This window comes from Sceloporus undulatus, chromosome 3, assembly GCF_019175285.1.
Source record: "Sceloporus undulatus isolate JIND9_A2432 ecotype Alabama chromosome 3, SceUnd_v1.1, whole genome shotgun sequence".
In the NCBI taxonomy this organism is placed as follows: domain Eukaryota; kingdom Metazoa; phylum Chordata; class Lepidosauria; order Squamata; family Phrynosomatidae; genus Sceloporus; species Sceloporus undulatus.
This window is the reverse complement of record NC_056524.1, coordinates 213,497,976-213,515,807: the sequence shown is the minus strand read 5'-3', so window position 1 is coordinate 213,515,807 and position 17,832 is coordinate 213,497,976. Positions and strand designations below refer to the sequence as shown.

Here is a 17,832-nt window from a genome sequence, read left to right as displayed (position 1 = left end):
ATGCTCAAAATGGCAGACATTTTGATGGTTTTTTCCTGGATAGAAGGTTGAAATGGAGCACATAAACAAAAGCTAAAAATCACTCTTAGAAATGTAAATTCATACTTCTTAGTCCTCCTCAAAACAGAAGACATTGTGGAACTCCTCCGGGACAGAAGGTTGAAATGGAGGACATGTCCTGGAAAAGGAGCGCATCTGCTCACCCTGAACTCACCCAAAGGCCTCTGAGGAAGTAGCTAAGGTCTAGAAAAGCTCCTGCTACCCACCTCTTTCTTTCAACTAGTCTGAAAGGTGCTGCAAGATCCCTTCACATCTCATTTTTTCCAGACTAACACCCCTATATGTCTGAATTCTTTCTGCTTGTTGCACATTTCTGGCTCTGGCATTGCTTGAGACACTTTTCACATCCATACATGCATTCATGCACACATACACTCCCAAGACCCCTTTTGCAAGCTCCTACAATTTAGTAGTTACTGCTTTTTCATTGACATTGTTAGCAAACTTCAGTGTGGGATGCAGCATCCCCTTTTAGATAGATAGATAGATAGATAGATAGATAGATAGATAGATAGATATTGTCCTGTCTATGCCTTCCTAGATTTTTTTCTCTTATGCTAATGCTGGAATATTTGTTGTTAACTGCCTTCTAATCGACTTAAATTATGGTGACCCTGTGTGAATGAGAGAACCCCAAGTCCCCCATCAGCAACTGCCCTGCTCAGGTCTTGCAGACTCAACTCTGGCTTCCTTGATTGAGTCCATCCATCTGTACTCCTCTTTTCCTATTGCTTCACACATTACCAAGCATTATTGTCTTTGCTTGTGAGTCATGCCTTCTCATGCTATGACCAAAATATGACAGCCTCAGACAGCTGCTGGAATATAACAGCTCTCATATTGTTATAGCAAGTTCCCCTTTGACCCATTAGCCTCTCAGTCTTATGTAGCTATATCATGGAGTTTACTTGTAGGTTGAAAGGTGCAGAGCTCGAGACTACAGCATTTAAAGTAGGAACAGGCAACTTGTGGCTGTCCAAATGTTGTAGGAATACTGTGTCCATGACTCCTTATTGTTGCCTAAGCTGGCTAGGATTGGTGGAACCAACACCCTCTGAAGGGACACAAGTTGTCTGAGCACCACAATTCAAAAAGGATGCGGAGAAACTGGAACATGTCCAAAGGAGTGCGACTAAAATAGTGAAGGGTCTGGAAACCATGCCCTATAGGAATGCCTTAGCCTGGAGATGAGAAGGTTACGAGGTGATATGATAGCCCTGTTTAAATACTTGAAAGGATGTCATATTGAGGAGGGAGCAAGCTTGTTTTCTGCTGCTCCAGAGACTACAACGCTCCAGGAAAAGAGATTCCACCTCAACATCAGGAGGAACTTCCTGAGAGTAAGGGCTGTTCGACAGTGGAACACACTCCTTCCTCGGAGTGTAGTGGAGTCTCCTTCCTTGGAGGTCTTTAAGCAGAGGCTGGATGGCCATCTGTCAATGGAGATGCTTTGATGAGTTCCTGCATGGTAGGTGGTTGGACTGGATGGCCCTTGTGGTCTCTTCCAACTCTATGATTCTAGATTTTATACACACACACACACACACACACACACACACAGAGTAGTCCCTTAGTATCCACTGGGGTTTGGTTCCAGGCCCCCCATTGATACTACAGTGTGGATTCTCAAGTCACATTAAGTGCCATAGTGTAGTAAAATGGCATCCCTTATAGCAAAATCAAGGTTTCCTTCTTGTTTTTTTTCTTTCTTTTTTCAGTATTTTCAAGGCATGAATGGTTGAATACGTGGATAAGGAATCCATGGATATGGAGAGCCAACTGTATATTTTTAAACAAGCCTCTCCCAGCTTTAAACAGTTTATTTTGGATCTTTTCATCTTGTTTAAACTCAGGAAAAAAATCCAAGCAAATGAAGTAGTGTGCCATAGGTGTCCCTTGCAATATAGTGTTAGAGGAGGAAGACTAAAGAAAGTTTCAAAGGGGAAACACAGAGAGGCTTGCCTAAGAAAAACTGAGCCTCAACCTGCCACCATGTTAAACTCCATGTTGGAAACCATTAAGTCAAGAATGAAACGTAGAACTGCCACTGTCACACTGCCCTTGTACAAGTCCCTGTACAAGTGACCATACATGCAATCCTATGTACAGTTCTGGTCACTGCACTTCAAAAAGGATGTTATAGAGCTGGAAATAAACAACCAAAATCATCAAGAAGATAGAGGAATTCCTTCATGAGGAAAGGTTACAGTGTTTGGGGCTGTTTAGTTTGGCGAAAGGTGAAACATGATAGAAATATTTAACATTTATGCATAGTGTCGAGAACATGGAGACATCCTATGAAACTGAAGGATGAGCATTAATGAAGATAGATAATGTCAAGTATTTCACACAGTGCGTTATGGCTGTTACAAACTACATATGGAGTTTGTTGCCATAAGATGTAGGGAAGGCTGTCAGTTTGAAGAATTTTAAAAGAGGATTAGACAAATTAATGTAAGATAAACCCATCAATGGCCATTAGTCATCATGGCTATATTTAGGTCTATATTACTTTCTGTATCAGAGGCAGCATACTTCTCAGTACCAGTTGCTAGGGAACATGAGCAGTATGGCGCTATTACCCACATGTCCTGCTTGTGGGCTTCCCATAGGCATCTAGCTGACTACTGTGGGAACAGAATGGTGGATTAGATAGACTTTTGGTATGACAGCGCAACAATGATGTTCTTATGGCATGTACCAGATAGTATTTTAAAATGTTGTTAAGTGAATAGAATTACTGTATGTTGAATAGTTGATCAGCCTTCTATTTTGCTAAGCCAGTTGCTGAATTGTCCATCGAGATCCTCATATTGGCTGTGAATGGGAATATGCTTCATGTGCTGAAGGAGAACGCCTGTGTGCCATAGCATAATCTTCCCAAATGGATGCACTCTTTCGCCTGCATAGCCTTGTCACAAACAGCTTGAGGAGAAGGGCTAGAGGGCAGATTAATTATTGTCTTCTCTGAGCCTGGTGTGCTTCAGTTGGTTCTCTTACCCTTTGTTCCAGGAATTCCTTTTACTTTGTAGTGAAAAGTTACCAAAGTGGGTTAATCTCTGATCACTGGATTGTGGATCTCATCACTTTTGTACGGGTGGAAATCCCAGCCACTTGGAGGTCAGGGACTTTGTTGCCCCTCAACCTGTGAACCTTCACAGGGAAAAGTACTTTCCCGTTTTGAAATCTCCAGGGGTTTTCTTGAGCCTTTGTCCCTGTACATAGTAGCCCAGTGTTCATCAGATAATTTGAAATCATAGCATATCTGGAGCTATATAGCTTCACAAACAAAATTTGGAAAAATGGAACTTGGAAAAATACATTTTGGGATTACAACTTTCACGGGCCATACTGACTGGGGGATTCTGGCAGTTGTAATGCAAAAGGTACTTTATCCAAGCTTGAATTATTGAGCTATCTGAATTATATGCAGTTGAAGCACATGGGCATTACCTATGGTTCAACTCTGTTTCATTTAGTGTATATAAGATAGATTCACTTTAGGGTCACCATAAGCCAGAAATGACTTAAAAGGCACATAGCAACAGCAATGTAAGATTAGCACTTGTTTATTGGACAAGGCTCTGGTATTTTTAACAGCTGTGTGACAGACAGAAATTTCACATATACAACTGCAATGAAGAAAGCTCCAACTGTTGAAGTTCTTAGCATTAGGCAGCAGTTAAAGGCCAAGGTGCAACATTGTGGCTACACAAGGAAAACACTAGGTATTGGATAGACTTCCAAGTGATATTTCATTTGCTTATTTCTTTATTGAGTTTTAATGACACAGCGTCTTTAAGTCTAGAACCATTCTTGCTTGGAGTTCTGTCTCCCTTCCCTTTCTTCTTTCCATTTGTGTCTTATGCTGGCATTTCTTTTGTATTTGGCTCTTGTTTCTCCAGCACTTCCCGTGTGTCTGTCTGCCATAGTTGTACAAGATCTGTTGGAGTCTTGCCAGCCTGTGGCAGGAGAGGCAGAAGGAAGAAAGATCAATAGCCTCATGCAACTGAATTTCAGTTTCTAACCAACAACTTAAAAGTGACATGGGGGAGCTTCCCTATCTCAGAACCTCATAGAATCATAGAGTTGGAAGAGACCTCAAGGGCCATCCAGTCCAACCAGCCATGCAGGAACACAGAATCAAAGCACCCAAAACAGATGAGCATCCAACCTCTGTTTATAAACCTCCAAAGAAGGAGACTCCACCACTCTCCAAGGGAGTGTGTTCCACTGTCAAACAGCTCTTACAGTCAAGACATTCTTCCTAATGTTGAGGTGGAATCTCTTTTCCTGTAAATTTGAATCCATTGCTCCAGGTCCTATTTTCTGGGGCAGCAGAAAATAAGCTTTGCTCCTTTCTCAATATGGGATCCCTTCACATATTTAAACAGTGCCATCATATCTCCTCTTAACCTTCTCTTCTCCAAGTTAAATCGCTTCTCATAGGGCATGGTTTCCAGATCCTTCACCATTTTGGTTGCCCTCTTCTGGACACACTTCAGCTTATTAACGTCCTTTTTTAATTGTGGTGCTTCTGAAATGCCAGTGTCTCAACAGAGCTCATAAAAATTAAATTTTGGGACTGGAACTCCCAGACTACCCCAGCCAGCATGGTCTCTCAAGTAAACTAGGAATCCCCCACTGATCCGGAAGAGTATTGGATACCAGTCTGAATGCACAGGGCACAAAATGGCAACACTCACCATGTTTTTGGCCATCATGTTTGCCCCATGCAGAATCAGCATCTTAATGATCTTGTAGCGATTGAGGCGAACAGCATCATGGAGGGCACTCTCACCTTCCTGCAACAGGCATGACAACACTATTGCGTGTAGGGCAAAGAAACACAGGCAGCATGTATCATATGCAGCTCATAATGTTGATCAAAGAATAGAAAATATTATAGCAATCAGCTAAGCACAAACTTGTTAAGATCTCTTTCAAGCGTTGTGTGTGTGTGTGTATGTGTATACATGTGTCAAAACAGTCTGCATGTACTGAATAGAGCTTTGTGGGCAGAGACCAGCTGGAGAGCTAAAGACAATGGAAGGTAGCAAATGTCACCAAATAATAAAGCAGGCCTGTTGAACTGAGTCCTTCTTCTTGTCACTTTTTACTCATCTTTAAGGGTAGAATAATTAGTTCCAGGAACATGTTGTCTTCTGGAAATTGTTAGACTACTGCTCCCATCATCCTTCACTGCTCGAACAGATGAGAGCTGTCATTTATTATATGGAGAGACACACATACCCTAGCTACCAAATATCAAATGTAAATAGAAGCTTGTGCATCCCTGGCTAGAAACTACTAAGGAAACAGAGGGGAGCAGTTGGAAATAAGGACCATTTAATCTTTCATAGAGAAAAAAGGAAAAATTATTAGGACTAGAATTTCACCAACTGAAGTCAGTTAAGCACTCACATGGCACAGCGGTCACAGTGTTGTGTGGGAGATCCATCATGTTAGAATCATTCAGACATAGGAGTGTGGGTGCTGTTTGTTGTCACTCACTGCTGTAGAGAATATTAGAGGTGATCTTTCCCTGGGGCTGAAAAATAGGACTCTAAAGAATCTAGTCTAGCATTGTAACAGGGAAGGCTTCAGTAGTTCCAGTGAATGCTTCACTGATGAAGAGATTACTGCTAGTAGATTAAACTTTGAAGGGAACTACAGTTTGGAAAAACTAAAAGAATTTGCTTTTTGATGGAGGATGGCCAGTGGCTGGTCCTATAATGTGAATACTGTGGTGATGGTGGTGGGGTGTTCCTTGCTGCTCCATCAGCAGCAGATCTCTGTAGCTAGGGTTGCCATAACCCGGTTGCAACTGGGTTTTTCCCGGTTTTGGCTGCACCTGCCCGGTCACGGCACGGGTGCAGCCAAAAACCGGGAAAAGCCCGGTTGTAGCGGGGTTGCAAGGCAACCCTGGGGCCTCGCTGCCCTCCTCCTCCTCCCCCGCGCATGGTCGCGCGGAGGAAAAGGAGGGCAGCGAGGCCTGAGGTGGAGGAGGCTGCAGGGAGGCGGCGCCTCTTGGGCGCAGCCGCGCCAACCTCCCCGCCTCCCTGCAGCCTCCTCCCTCCTTCCTGGCCTCCGCGGGGCCAAGAAGGAGGCAAAGCCCTGGCCATCGCCGCCGGCCTGCTCACCTCCTTCCTGGTCCCCGCGGAGGCCAGGAAGGAGGCGAGGCCGCGGCGCTGGCCGGCGAGCCCCTCGCCTCTTTCCTGGCCTCCTCGGGGGCCAAGAACGAGGCGAGCCCCCGATCCTGTCCTCCAATTGCGGCGGGGCCCAGGCGGGGAGGGAAAGCCTCCTTAAGTGGAGGCTTTCCCTTGCCGCTTGCCCACCGCGATTGTGAGGGGAAATGTAGGGCATAATTTTTAAATGTAGGACACATTTTTGTGTGTCCTACATTTGAAAATTTTGTCCTACATTTTTCCCGTTTTCCCGGTCCGGCGCTATGGCATCCCTATCTGTAGCATTCACTCCTGAGATTTCAAATCATATTCTTTGTAGTTTTGTTTCCCAGGATTGTTGTCTTCTTTGGGCAGAAACATCCTGACACATCTCCCAACTAGCAATGTCATCACTGCCATTAAAGCTACTTAATAACCCACTCATCTGGTGAGGTGCAGCTTAGCCACTCTCCAGACATGAAAGGTGTCAGCCCCACTTTCACTGGTCATACTCACCATTTTGCACATGAATAAACTTTTCCTCTAGAATTCATTTTAAGGACTGATTGGCAAAACTAAAGTGGTGTAGTAGTTAGAACTGGGTTGGGACATGGAAGATCCACCTTGTAGTCCTCACTGAGTTTTGCAATGCTCTGGATGATGTTGAGCTAATCTCTGTCTCTCTCAGACTGACCCACACAAGGTTGTTGTGAGGATAAAAGTGGGATTCGGGAAAGCTGAATTTTAGCTCATTAGAAGAAAAGCAACTTATAAATACAAGTAATATATAAATAAGAGATAAGGCTTTTTAAATGCAACATTACTATACCATGATATCAAACTGATGTTTTCCTTCACTTTGCTTCTTTTGTATATGGGTGTCCCCTCTTTCTGGAGAGAGCCTCATCTGCTTACATATTCCATATTACACTGGTGTCCTGTCCTTGCTCCAAGAAGCTCAGAGCAGCATGGTTCCTATGCAGTCCTGTGTGCTATTGTTATTACCTGGCTCACAGGACTAGAGTGAGATGATCTATTTATGGTACAGCAAACAGACATGTAAGCACAAAAGGCAGCTCTTACCCGGTCACAGGAATTGACATCCACCCCATTGTTTATCAGATACTCCACAATGTCAACCATGCCAGTCCGGGTTGCCACATGTAGAGGGGTGCTGAGAAGCTGAGTTTGAGCATGTGGCAAATAGACATGAAGAGGGGAGCAAAAAAAGGAGACACATGATTGCACATTAGTTCCAGCAGCAGCACCCACATACCCCACTATGTGCTTTGTACCCAGAAAGGCACTGATATCACCCCAAAACTGGAGCTTGGAAAAGTTACTTTTGAGGACTAGATAAGGTAGTTAGGAGCTGTGGTCCCAAAAAAGTAATTTCTCTGAACTCCGGCCAAAACAGCACATCTTCCAAGCCATCCATCACAATGCCTTCACGTCCCAGAAAATATGTTTCTGCCCACTCCTTTTAAACAAATACCCTTCAAATATAGCTTATCAAACTTTCTTCTCCATTAACAGTCTATCTTAATTTCCCCAATGGCACCAAATCTTGAACCCTACACATCTCAACTTACCTTGTCCTTCACATTGAGATTAGCTCCTTTTTCCTGCAAAAGCTTCACCACCTCCAAATGTCCACCTCGGCAGGCCCAGTGCATAGCTGTGGAGTCCAGCTGCCAGCAAGCAGCAAACATCAATCAGGAGAAAATAGCTTCTTCACTCTGTCCTTATTTTCATCCCCATCCCTCTTTGGGGTCACCCCTTTCAGTTCCATGCAACTGCCAGCCCCCATAAACCTAACAGGAAAGTCCCAAGCCAATGGTACATTTGGAACACCAGCTAAATCCATCCCTTCTGCCATCAAAAATAAATGGATGGTAGTGGAACAGGAGACAGAGATATGGGCATTATGGTGACAAGAGTAGATAATAGAATGGTGTAATGAGGGATATCTTACTCTATCTCTGAAGTCAACAGTGGCACCTTGAGCCAAGAGCTTTTCTGCAATCTCCACATGCCCCTCAAGTGAGGCACGGTGCAAAGCTGTCCGGCGGAACTAAATGTGAGAAAGAATGGCAGTCTTCAGTAAGAGAGTGGTTCAAGGCCCTACAAAAGATGGCTGCTTCTCCCTTTCCATGCTCCCTTTCCATGTCTTTGTTAAGACCAAACTTTCCCTGGCTGCCCATGACCAATTCAGTGCTTATTAACATTTGCTGATCTAAGCACAACTGTACTACTTCTTCCATTGCAGTCACAGCTGTGGGGAACTTCAAGTCCCCTAGCCTCTGGACTTCACTGGGTTATGCCCAAGAACAACTGATGAAGAATGCGGCCATATCCTATATCTGTGTCATAGGTTATGTCATTCTTTAACTGAGTATGATGAGACATATAATGATTCACAGCTTTAAGTTCTACAGGTGTTCAAAGAGACCATCTGCCTGATCCTATTGCATTTTTATTTTGTTACAGCATCTCCTACTAAAAAAGAAATGCTGCTTTCCCCAATTCCAAACAACCCATCCCAATATTGATTGTGTGCCCCAAAGGTCTTCCAAATGTTTTCCCATCAGCTCCAGCCAAAATAGCCCTTCCTATTTATTTGTTTGTTTGTTTAAATATTTATATCCTGATACATCATGAGATCTTAGAGTGTTATACAAGTAAAATCAATTTAAGTGATTACATTCCAATAAATAAAAATTAAACAAATTAAAAACATAATTAAACAATTTTGCAAGTTAAAAACAAGTCTAAAGGCATGTAAGCCATGTACTAAGACATTTTTGGAATAGGTCAATTAGATCTCAAAAGCTTTAATAAATAGTCTTATTTTTACTGGGTGTGGAAATAAAGCAAGCATTGGGACCAATTAGGCCACCAAGAGAACTGGGGCACCACAGTCAGAAAAGCTCTGTTTTGTGTCCTTCCACAACTATATTGCTCCCAGTGGTGGAACAGAGAGAAAAGCCCCTCAGCAGACCTCAGTCTTTGGTTAGGTGTATACAGGGAGAGGTACTCCCTTGAGTATCAAATTCTCAAGCCTTTTAGGACTTTAAATGTCATAACCATATTGGTCAATGGTAACTAAACTAAAGCTTTATTTTTCATTGGGTTTGTCCAAATCCGGAGTGGGCAAACTGTAATCTTTCAGATGTCACTGGACTACAGTTCCCAACATCGTTTGTAATTGGCAATGATATCTAGGGCTGCTGGGTACTGCAGTCCAAGAACATGTAGAAGACTGCAGTTTGACCATTAAGTTGTCCAGTACCCAACAGCTTCATGTCATTTGCATAGTACATGATCACAGTACAGAGTCAGAACTGACAGCTATTCAGAATTCTGCTATTTGAATATTAAAGATATCTTTTGCTTCCTGCTGCCCAAATTCTACATTCTTCTCGAACATGAACACTCCCCTAATTGTGGAGCCATCACCTGCCCAGTGAACCAGCATTCAAATTCAGACTTCTAACATCCAATGGCCTCCATGTATGTTGGGCTACAAACTCCATCATTCCTGGCTAGCATAACAGCTGTCTGTATTGGCTTGGCATGATGGGAGCTGTTACCCAGTACATCTGGAGGCTGTCAGGCTGGGGGCAACTGTTCTAATTTGTAGCTTCATGGAAAGGAGAATGTCAACCATGGGAAAGCACTACACTTTTGTGTTACCTCGTCACAGGTGTCTGGAGAGCCGCCATCTGCCAGGAACTTCTCCATCACATGCAGCTTGCCCTGCACAGCAGCTTTCAAGAAGTCCTCTTCTGCCACAGGGCCAGTCTGTACAGAAGGTTTAGTGTTTCAGTAGTTATTGTAAAAGCACAGAAGGCATGGCAGAAATTTCTGAATGGTTCTACAAGCATATCACATCTTGAGGAAGAGCATAGTTAGTCCTAATTCACCATCCAAAAGCAGGCCATTTCTTGCAAGGAAGAGGATGTACATTCAGAGAGGCATTCAACCTCTGGGAAGGCACTGCATGACCCTCCAGATGCTGCACTGCAACTCACAGTCATTGTGATAAACATAGCTAATAGTGAGGAATATGCGAAGTTGCTGTTCAGTAACATCTGAAGGGCCCCTCATTTCCCATCCATCTACTGGTCCTTGGTTCTGTTGCTCAAGAACCAACAGGTTATCTTGAACTCTGCCCCCTGTTTCTCTCTTTTCATTCTCCCTCTTTAGAATTTCTCTTACAATTTCCTCTGGTTCAGGCTCTGGTTTCTTTTCCTCTTTCTTCTTTCTAGGCTTTTTGCGTAATTCAAAGAGGTACTGGGTGCCACCAACTTCAATGATTTCCCGTCTTAGGTCCAAAGAACTCTTCCGCACTCTTTCATGTCCCTGTAGGAAAGCAAGGGTTTGTTTACAGAATTCTTTTGATTATGATTTCCAGAAAAGCTAGACTAAGGAGTTTATCACACGAAGGAAATTGGGAGTTTATCCCATGAATACCCTGGAAAAATCACGTAATTACGCAAAACAATTTCACACAACATCGCACAAAAGCCACCATCAAAGTGGTCACAAAGAAGCATTAACACGCATCTTTTTACTTTCGGGATTTCAGCAACAATGCATTTCTGATATCGTGAAATATTTGCGCAATTGCATGTAATAATCACTCACGCAATTACTTGCCATTTTCGCTTTATTTGCAGGATGCTTTAAATGCATTTTAATCCCTTTTTAATGCCAAAATTAGCCCTTGTGTGATACACTCCTAAAAGTGACAAACAGAGTGACACTGGTGGAGGGTCAGAGACAACAGCAGTGGCATCATAACTAAGGCTTGTTAGCGCAAATGAAGGCAGTGGTAAACCACTCCTGAAACCTTCTGCCTTGAAAACCCTATGATGAGACAAGGCTGCTGGACAAAAATATATATTAAAAAATTAAACAAAGATGTCAGAAGAGAATGAGATACAAACAAACAAAAAAAGCACGATGATAATGACACTGAAGCGTCAACATATGTAAAATACTAATACAGTAGTGCAGAAAGGGTACCCTCTTTTCATTTCCCCTTAAAGATACCCACCATCATGTTCTGAAGGAGGACTTTTGAATTAAAAGGCTATTGTTGCCTTTGTTTACTCTCCTCTTTCAAATTGACACTGAGATGAGATATGTAGAATCTTGCTGACTCAGTTTGGCATCTCCTCTTTCACTCTGAAAGACAGCAATCTCATTCTAACAGGCTACTTCTTTGAAAACTATCTCATCTCATTCGCATGCCTCTTTGGAAGATCTTAGAAGAGGAAAGAGGCGGGAAGATGGAGAGTGTTGTAGGACCCCAAACAAGATTTTCCTACAGGGCTAAGGATAAAACAGAGAGAAGCAAGAGAAGCAGGGCTCCTACACAAAAATCTCTAGACTCAGCCCTAAAACTTATTTTCAGTGCCATGGCTCAACCTTGGATCATCCTATTAAATCAAAAGGGAACATTTTTGGGCACATGCAGAGTACATTTATCTCCAAATCCAGGAAACATACTCAGCGTAGCTGTGTTGGCCATGCAATAAAACACAACAAAACACAAAATACAACAAAAGAAACTCTGCTAGAACATGGCCACATAACCCGAAAAACCCACAAAAAACTATCAAACTCTTATTGCCTAACCAAAATTCAGAAAATACATCATGTAAACTTTCAATGCTTCACTGGCTTCTCCTTCAGGTAAAGATGTTAAAGACCATAGAGAAGAAGAAAAGTGATTATGTTAGAGTGAAAGGCATATATTTTGTCTCAGATGTCACTTCTGTTGTCAGTTGAGACATCAATGAAGGAAGATATCAATGAAATCAGAGGCCACTCTTCTTCTTGGCCATGTTGGGACTGGGAACAAAAGGCCAAGGTGTCCCTGTTCTGTATTAAGCTGATTGCCCCTTTCTATGTCAGAGAACATTGAATTTCACAAGAAGTCCCTCTACTGTTATATCTGGAAAAACTTTCACATATACAGCTCCTGTGACCCAGTATGGTATACAGTAGTGGTTTTAGCTTTGGACTATAATTCTGGAGACACAGTTCCAATTCCCACTCAGCCATGGAACTCCCTTGAGTTGGGCAAGGGGTAAACCCCCTTGACCTTGGGCAAGTCACATATTCTCAGCCTCCGAGGAAGGCAAAAGCAAACTTCCTCTGAACAAATCTTGCCAAGAAAACCCTGTGCTTGGGTTACCATAAATCAGAAATGAATTGAAGACACACAACAGCAATAATATAGCACCTATTTCCCCCCCAGATCTAACAGTACAGGGACTTCTTGAGAAAATCCCTCCAGACCATTTTATCTAACAACAGACGTAACATCTGAGGCAAAATGTAGGTTTCTGATCCTAACATCTCCAGTGTTGTTCTCCTGTATAATTTTTAACATCTTCGCCTGATGAAGCTAGTGAAGCTTTGAGAGCTTGCATGATATATTTTCTGCATTTTGGTTGGTCAACAAAGTTATCACACTTTTGTGAATTTTGGATTTTGTTTTGATTTTGCATTTATCTTGTCACTTATTAGAGACAGCCTATAGCATTAGGGTTTCTAGATAGGTCTGAGCTCTAGCCCTGTAACTGTAGAATTAATTATTGCCAGCACTGGCCCTGGCATAAGGCAGAGTGAAACAGATGCCTCTAATGATGAGTAACACTGGTATATACCACTGATATAAACCAGAGCATTGTTTTTTTTCCCCTCACCAGCACTTTATCTAATAACTTTACTATTATATAGTGTCCTCACTAACTTACTCTTATGTAGAGGCATCCTATATTGATTTCTTCATTTTAGTACCACATTAAAAATAATCTGTGATGTACCAAACTGCATGCAGTACAAGCCAGCATTATAAATCTGGTTTTACCTGTCTTGAAATTACAAAAATGGTGGAAGGGGAATGAGGGTCGTGGTATCAAAGCATCTGGTAGGCCACAGTATGTGGCATGTTGCCTGACTTCAGTTTGATAGGTCACTTTTTGTGCAAGGATGATATAGAGATTTTTGCTGCTTTTATTGGTGCAAATACTATGTTGGGACGTTAAGAGTTCCAGGTCCAGAATTACTGGGGGCAGTGTGAGGCATGAAAGAAACCAGGGAAGGGAGGCTGAAGTCCGCCTAGTTATTATTTTAAAGCTGTCCAAATAAGCTGGTGTTAGAATGAGGGATTTAATATCTAAGTGGCATTAACTACAGTCCTAGGTGCCCCGGCTTGGGTATGGAATAGGAGGTATCCAAACAGATGGCTAAAAGTGGAATTGTACTAAGTGGCATTATTCATTTGGCAGTGAACTAATTCTTTGGAATAAGAGATCATTAACACTTATCTTTGGGTCAAATTAGAGGAAAAGATATTAAAGGGACAAACCTCAAAATGATGTGCCAATTCTGAGCAATTTTCCAGTTTTGAGGGAACTGAGGTGGTGGATTACCACAAACAAAACTGCTTTCTGTTTGCAGCAGATGGACTCAGTGTGTTTTGTACCCAGGTGAGCATCAATGGAACCCTCATATATGAGGATCAGGGAGTAATAGCGCCATTCACATGCTTGGCCACTAGATGTCAGGAAAAGGTACTTGCATAACTTGAAGGCACACACACACACACACACACACACACACACACACACACACACACATAATCTAGAGTGCAGTGTGTGTGCTGGCACTCAGTTACCAGAGATTACCTGTTGCTATTTTTATTTCCTCCCAGGAGTTACAGGTCTTTCTTTTCATCTTATCCTCACAACAACCTTGTGTCAGTGGTTATACTGAGCATGTATGACTAGCACAGAGTCACCCAGTTTGCTGGATCTGTGTCAGCCCCAGTCTTCCATGTTAATCACTAAAGCATACTGGCTGTGTATTGATCTTCTCCTGTCAGTGACAGATGAGGCAGCAGAAAGGGTGTTAGTATGAAGTTACTGATAATATCATGGAAGAGAAATCAGGGTGCTTAGAACAGATGCTTGTGCCAAATAGATTCTGAATGCTACCCCAAGGGTTATAGTAATTTATAGGTCCACCGCTGCCAAGATGCCTATGTCCAACAGAATAGAAAGCAAGAGCCACAATGAGAGCCCAAGCCCAGCTGCTCTCACCTTAAGTCCTTCAATGCCTTTGTGAGTGGGTCCTTGCCGCTTCTCATCCTCCAGAAGTGGGGTGTCCATCCTTGCCACTTCTGGGGGGTTTACACTTGCAGGGGAAGAGGCATCATGTTTCTGGGTAAAACAAACAGAAAATGGTAAAATACTAAAGACCCATATGCCCAGCCTTTGTCTATTTTCTTTCCTTGGTTATTGAAAGAGGCAGATGGCATATTTCTTTCCAAATGTATTAAGAATCTCAACCATTTGTCTCTCTTGCATGTAGCAGGTAGGTATTCGAATGGCTTTACTAGATATGGCAGCCAGATTGGTGACAGGGAGTTCCAAATTTGATTCTATTACACCTATCTTAAAATCCCTACACTAGCTGCACATTAGCTTCTGGGCACAGTATAAGGTGTTGCTTATTACCTATAAAGCCCTGCATGGCTTGGGACCAGCTTACATGAGGGAATGCCTCCTCCCATACAATCCTTCCCGCACTCTCAGATCCTCTGGGAAGAACCTACTGCAGTTAGAGAGAACTAGACTGAAGACAACTTCCCAGAGGACATTCTCTGTTGCCGCTCTGAAAATCTGGAATGGCCTGCCGGATGAGATCCGCCATCTAACATCTTTGGAGGCCTTTAAGAAGCCAATAAGAACAGATCTCTTCCGGCAGGCCTTCCCAAACTGATCTCCTCAGAATTTCCCCTCCATTTGTTTAGCGGTACCCACCAGACTTTGATCTCGTTTTATTTTATTAACCATTTTATTGGGAATTATTTTTAATAGTATTTTAGGGTGGGAGGGAGATTGATAGTCATGTTTGATTTTATTGTTTTTGTTTGTTGTTACCCGCCTTGATCCAATAGAGGGAGAGGTGGGATACAAATAATAATAATAATAATAATAATAATAATAATAATCCATTCATTATCTATTCCAATCTCTCATGGTCTCAAAAGTTTGGGGCAAGTTTAGTTTGATTCTTTTTTCTTCTTCCTATTCTTCCAATGGTCCCCGGTGGGTGTAACCCTTAAACTGCCTATGGTACCCATGCTTTGGGTTGGGTTTTTACAGGATGACAGGTACAGCTGCATCAGCCTTATTCATATCATACATAACTTGAACATTCAAAATAGCAGAGAGATTCTCTTCTGTTTACAGTCACCCTTCCATTTTCGCATTCCAGAATACACACACCCCGAAAATGGAAATTTGCATACATTCAAGCTCCATTGGCCATTTTAGCCAATGGGGCTCACTCCTCCATGAATAATTGAGACCACAGACTTGAAGGGGAGATGGGGGGGGGCAACTATATTTCTTTTTTCAAAGTTACATAGTAAAGAATTTGGAGGACAGAAACTGGCTTACCCTATAAAATCTGCAGCCTCAATATAACAGATGACTGCCCACAGGTCACCTTCCTAAACTGACCCTCTTCTTTGGCAAGAATATTGGATCATTTTTAGAAAGTTATTCTCACTTTAGGAAAGTTACTTTTTGGACTGCATCTCCCAGAACTCCATCACAATCATATCCAGTTGCCATGCTGGCTGCAAATTCTAGGAGTTGTAACCAAAAAAGTTATTGTTCCCAGGCTCTGACATTTTTCATGGGTCAAAATTTCCTATTCCTGGAGTTCCAATAATCCTATAAGCACTATGTGGTATAGCCTGGGCTAATCCCCACCCCCCAAAATAGAGGCATCACTAGGGGATATGGGGGGGGTGTAGATGGCACCAGGTGACACCCTCAAGGGGGGTGGGGTGACACCACTGCTGCCCAAACATCTGCCTTTGGGGAGAAACAGATAGCGCTGTTCCTCTGCATTCCTTTAAAATGCTGAAGAGATGGTGTGAATGAGATGAGGCTCAGTGGGAGGAGCAAGAAGAGGCCCAGGTTTTAAAAATATATATTATCCAATTTTCACTATAAGCACATGGAATAATGTACATGTAAATACATTTAGGCTGTGCATATGATACTATAATTTAAAGATATAATTTTAATTTTACTAGTAGTTTATGTTACAACAATTGCCATTACATTCAGTGATATGTGGAAATCACGATTTACAAATAACATTAGTACAAAAAACATTCCTAAGGGTTCCTGATAGTCTAGCATGGGAGGAGGTTAAGAGGGGTGACACCATGAGTTACTGCACTGGGTGACGCCAATCCTAGTGATGCCACTGTCCCCAAACCAGCCTCATTTGAGAGCCTGGAGACCTACCTTCTGTTCCTCTTCCAGAGCCAGCTTTTGGTCAATCAGTTCTGTTGCCCATTTCACTCCCTGGTCCATATCCATCTTCGTTGTCATGTCTTAGAGTTGAGAGTTCTCCTGGACACTTTCCAAATTCTGGCTCAGCAGCCTTCCCAGTTTTTATGCACTGGATCTGCTCTTTTCCTTTTGAAGCTACTGCTATATAGACCTAACATGTGTCCTGCCCCAAATGACAACAGTGCTCTGCTCCCACCCCACTAGGCGCTTTTGTCATGAGCTCAGCCTGTCACATTCCCTTCTTGTCCAACTGCCCACAGGTCACCTTCCTAAACTGACCAATTAAGACATATGCCTCCTCCCAATAGGGAGTGCACACAAAGTTTCCCTCTACTACTCCCCTGGGAGATGGGATGTTGGCAGAACCTCATTCATGCCATATAGGATTATGTCCCTGTCTTGGTCAGACTGGGGACAGGAATTGTGGCTCTATGCCTAGCTGCACGTCTCCAAAGTTGTCCTATGAGTCAGTAGCACTCCTGGTAGGTTTTGTCAGTCATACAGACATCTTAGATACTCCAAAGTATAGCTTGAAAAAAGTGTTTCTAGTGGACTATAACTCCCAAGAATGCTCCAGCCAGGCAAACAGCCATACTAACTGGAGGATTCTGAGAATTGGTTGTTGCTGTTGTTGTTGCATGCCTTCAATCTCTTCCGACTTATGGTGATATTAGATAAACTTATCATGGGGTCATGGAATTTTCTTGCAAGATTTGGTCAGAGGAGGTTTGCCATTACCTCTTCCTGAGGCTGAGAGCATGCAACTTGCCCAGTGGGTTTCATAGCTGAGCTGGGATTCAAACCCTAGTCTCCAGAATTGTAGCCCAACTACACCATACTCAAACCACTACACCATACTGGCTCTCAAAACAATTTTTCCAAGCTCTTCTCCATGAGAATATTTATACACTTCTTCCAAAGAGACTGTGTCAACACAATGTTGCCAGGATTGACCCAAGACATTTTGCTGTCTAAAACAAGGGACAAGCTGACATCCACGCCCATTCTATGTTGAGAAGGTAAGCAGACTAGCTGCTGAATCCTGAACACTGATGAAAGAACAGTGCCTTCCACCCCACCTGTGGACAGCAAGTTAGTCTAGGAAGCATGTGTGAAGTCATAAGGCATGCACAACTCAGTCCTTCCTTGCCACCACTCCCTGTCTCTTTGACACACAGCCTAAGGCAGTTACCTCAGATCTGCTTCAT

The 17,832-nt window shown here is 42.8% G+C and overlaps 2 protein-coding genes across 5 annotated transcripts in view; both read right to left on the bottom strand.

Moving 5' to 3' along the window:
• Positions 1 to 17,832, bottom strand: part of ZFYVE27 (zinc finger FYVE-type containing 27) — a 668,411-nt gene that overhangs the window by 107,575 nt on the left and 543,004 nt on the right. The window lies entirely within an intron of this gene.
• On the bottom strand, positions 3,797 to 16,879 carry ANKRD2 (ankyrin repeat domain 2). 2 transcript variants are annotated; one of them, XM_042458810.1, is made up of 9 exons: positions 16,577 to 16,879; positions 14,348 to 14,467; positions 10,449 to 10,592; positions 9,924 to 10,031; positions 8,203 to 8,301; positions 7,820 to 7,918; positions 7,311 to 7,409; positions 4,767 to 4,885; positions 3,797 to 4,022 (listed from the first exon to the last, which is right to left on the bottom strand). In XM_042458810.1, the coding sequence occupies exons 1-8, from the start codon at positions 16,661 to 16,663 to the stop codon at positions 4,802 to 4,804; spliced, it is 840 nt and encodes a 279-aa protein (XP_042314744.1). In that variant the 5' UTR covers positions 16,664 to 16,879; the 3' UTR covers positions 3,797 to 4,022; positions 4,767 to 4,801. The 2 variants fall into 2 exon arrangements, with proteins under 2 accessions (XP_042314744.1, XP_042314743.1); XM_042458809.1 differs by having other exon boundaries at positions 4,767 to 4,865; positions 16,577 to 16,874.

Bases quoted from the DNA above. Each gene is read 5' to 3' on its own strand.
- ANKRD2 (XM_042458809.1), bottom strand. From the start codon at position 16,663: ATGACAACGAAGATGGATATGGACCAGGGAGTGAAATGGGCAACAGAA. The intron at 10,032-10,448 runs GTAAGAGAAATT...CCTTCTGTACAG, and splicing joins AGCCTGAACCAGAGGAAATT to ACTGGCCCTGTGGCAGAAGA. The intron at 4,866-7,310 runs GTAAGAGCTGCC...TGCCTGTTGCAG, and splicing joins ATGTCAATTCCTGTGACCGG to GAAGGTGAGAGTGCCCTCCA.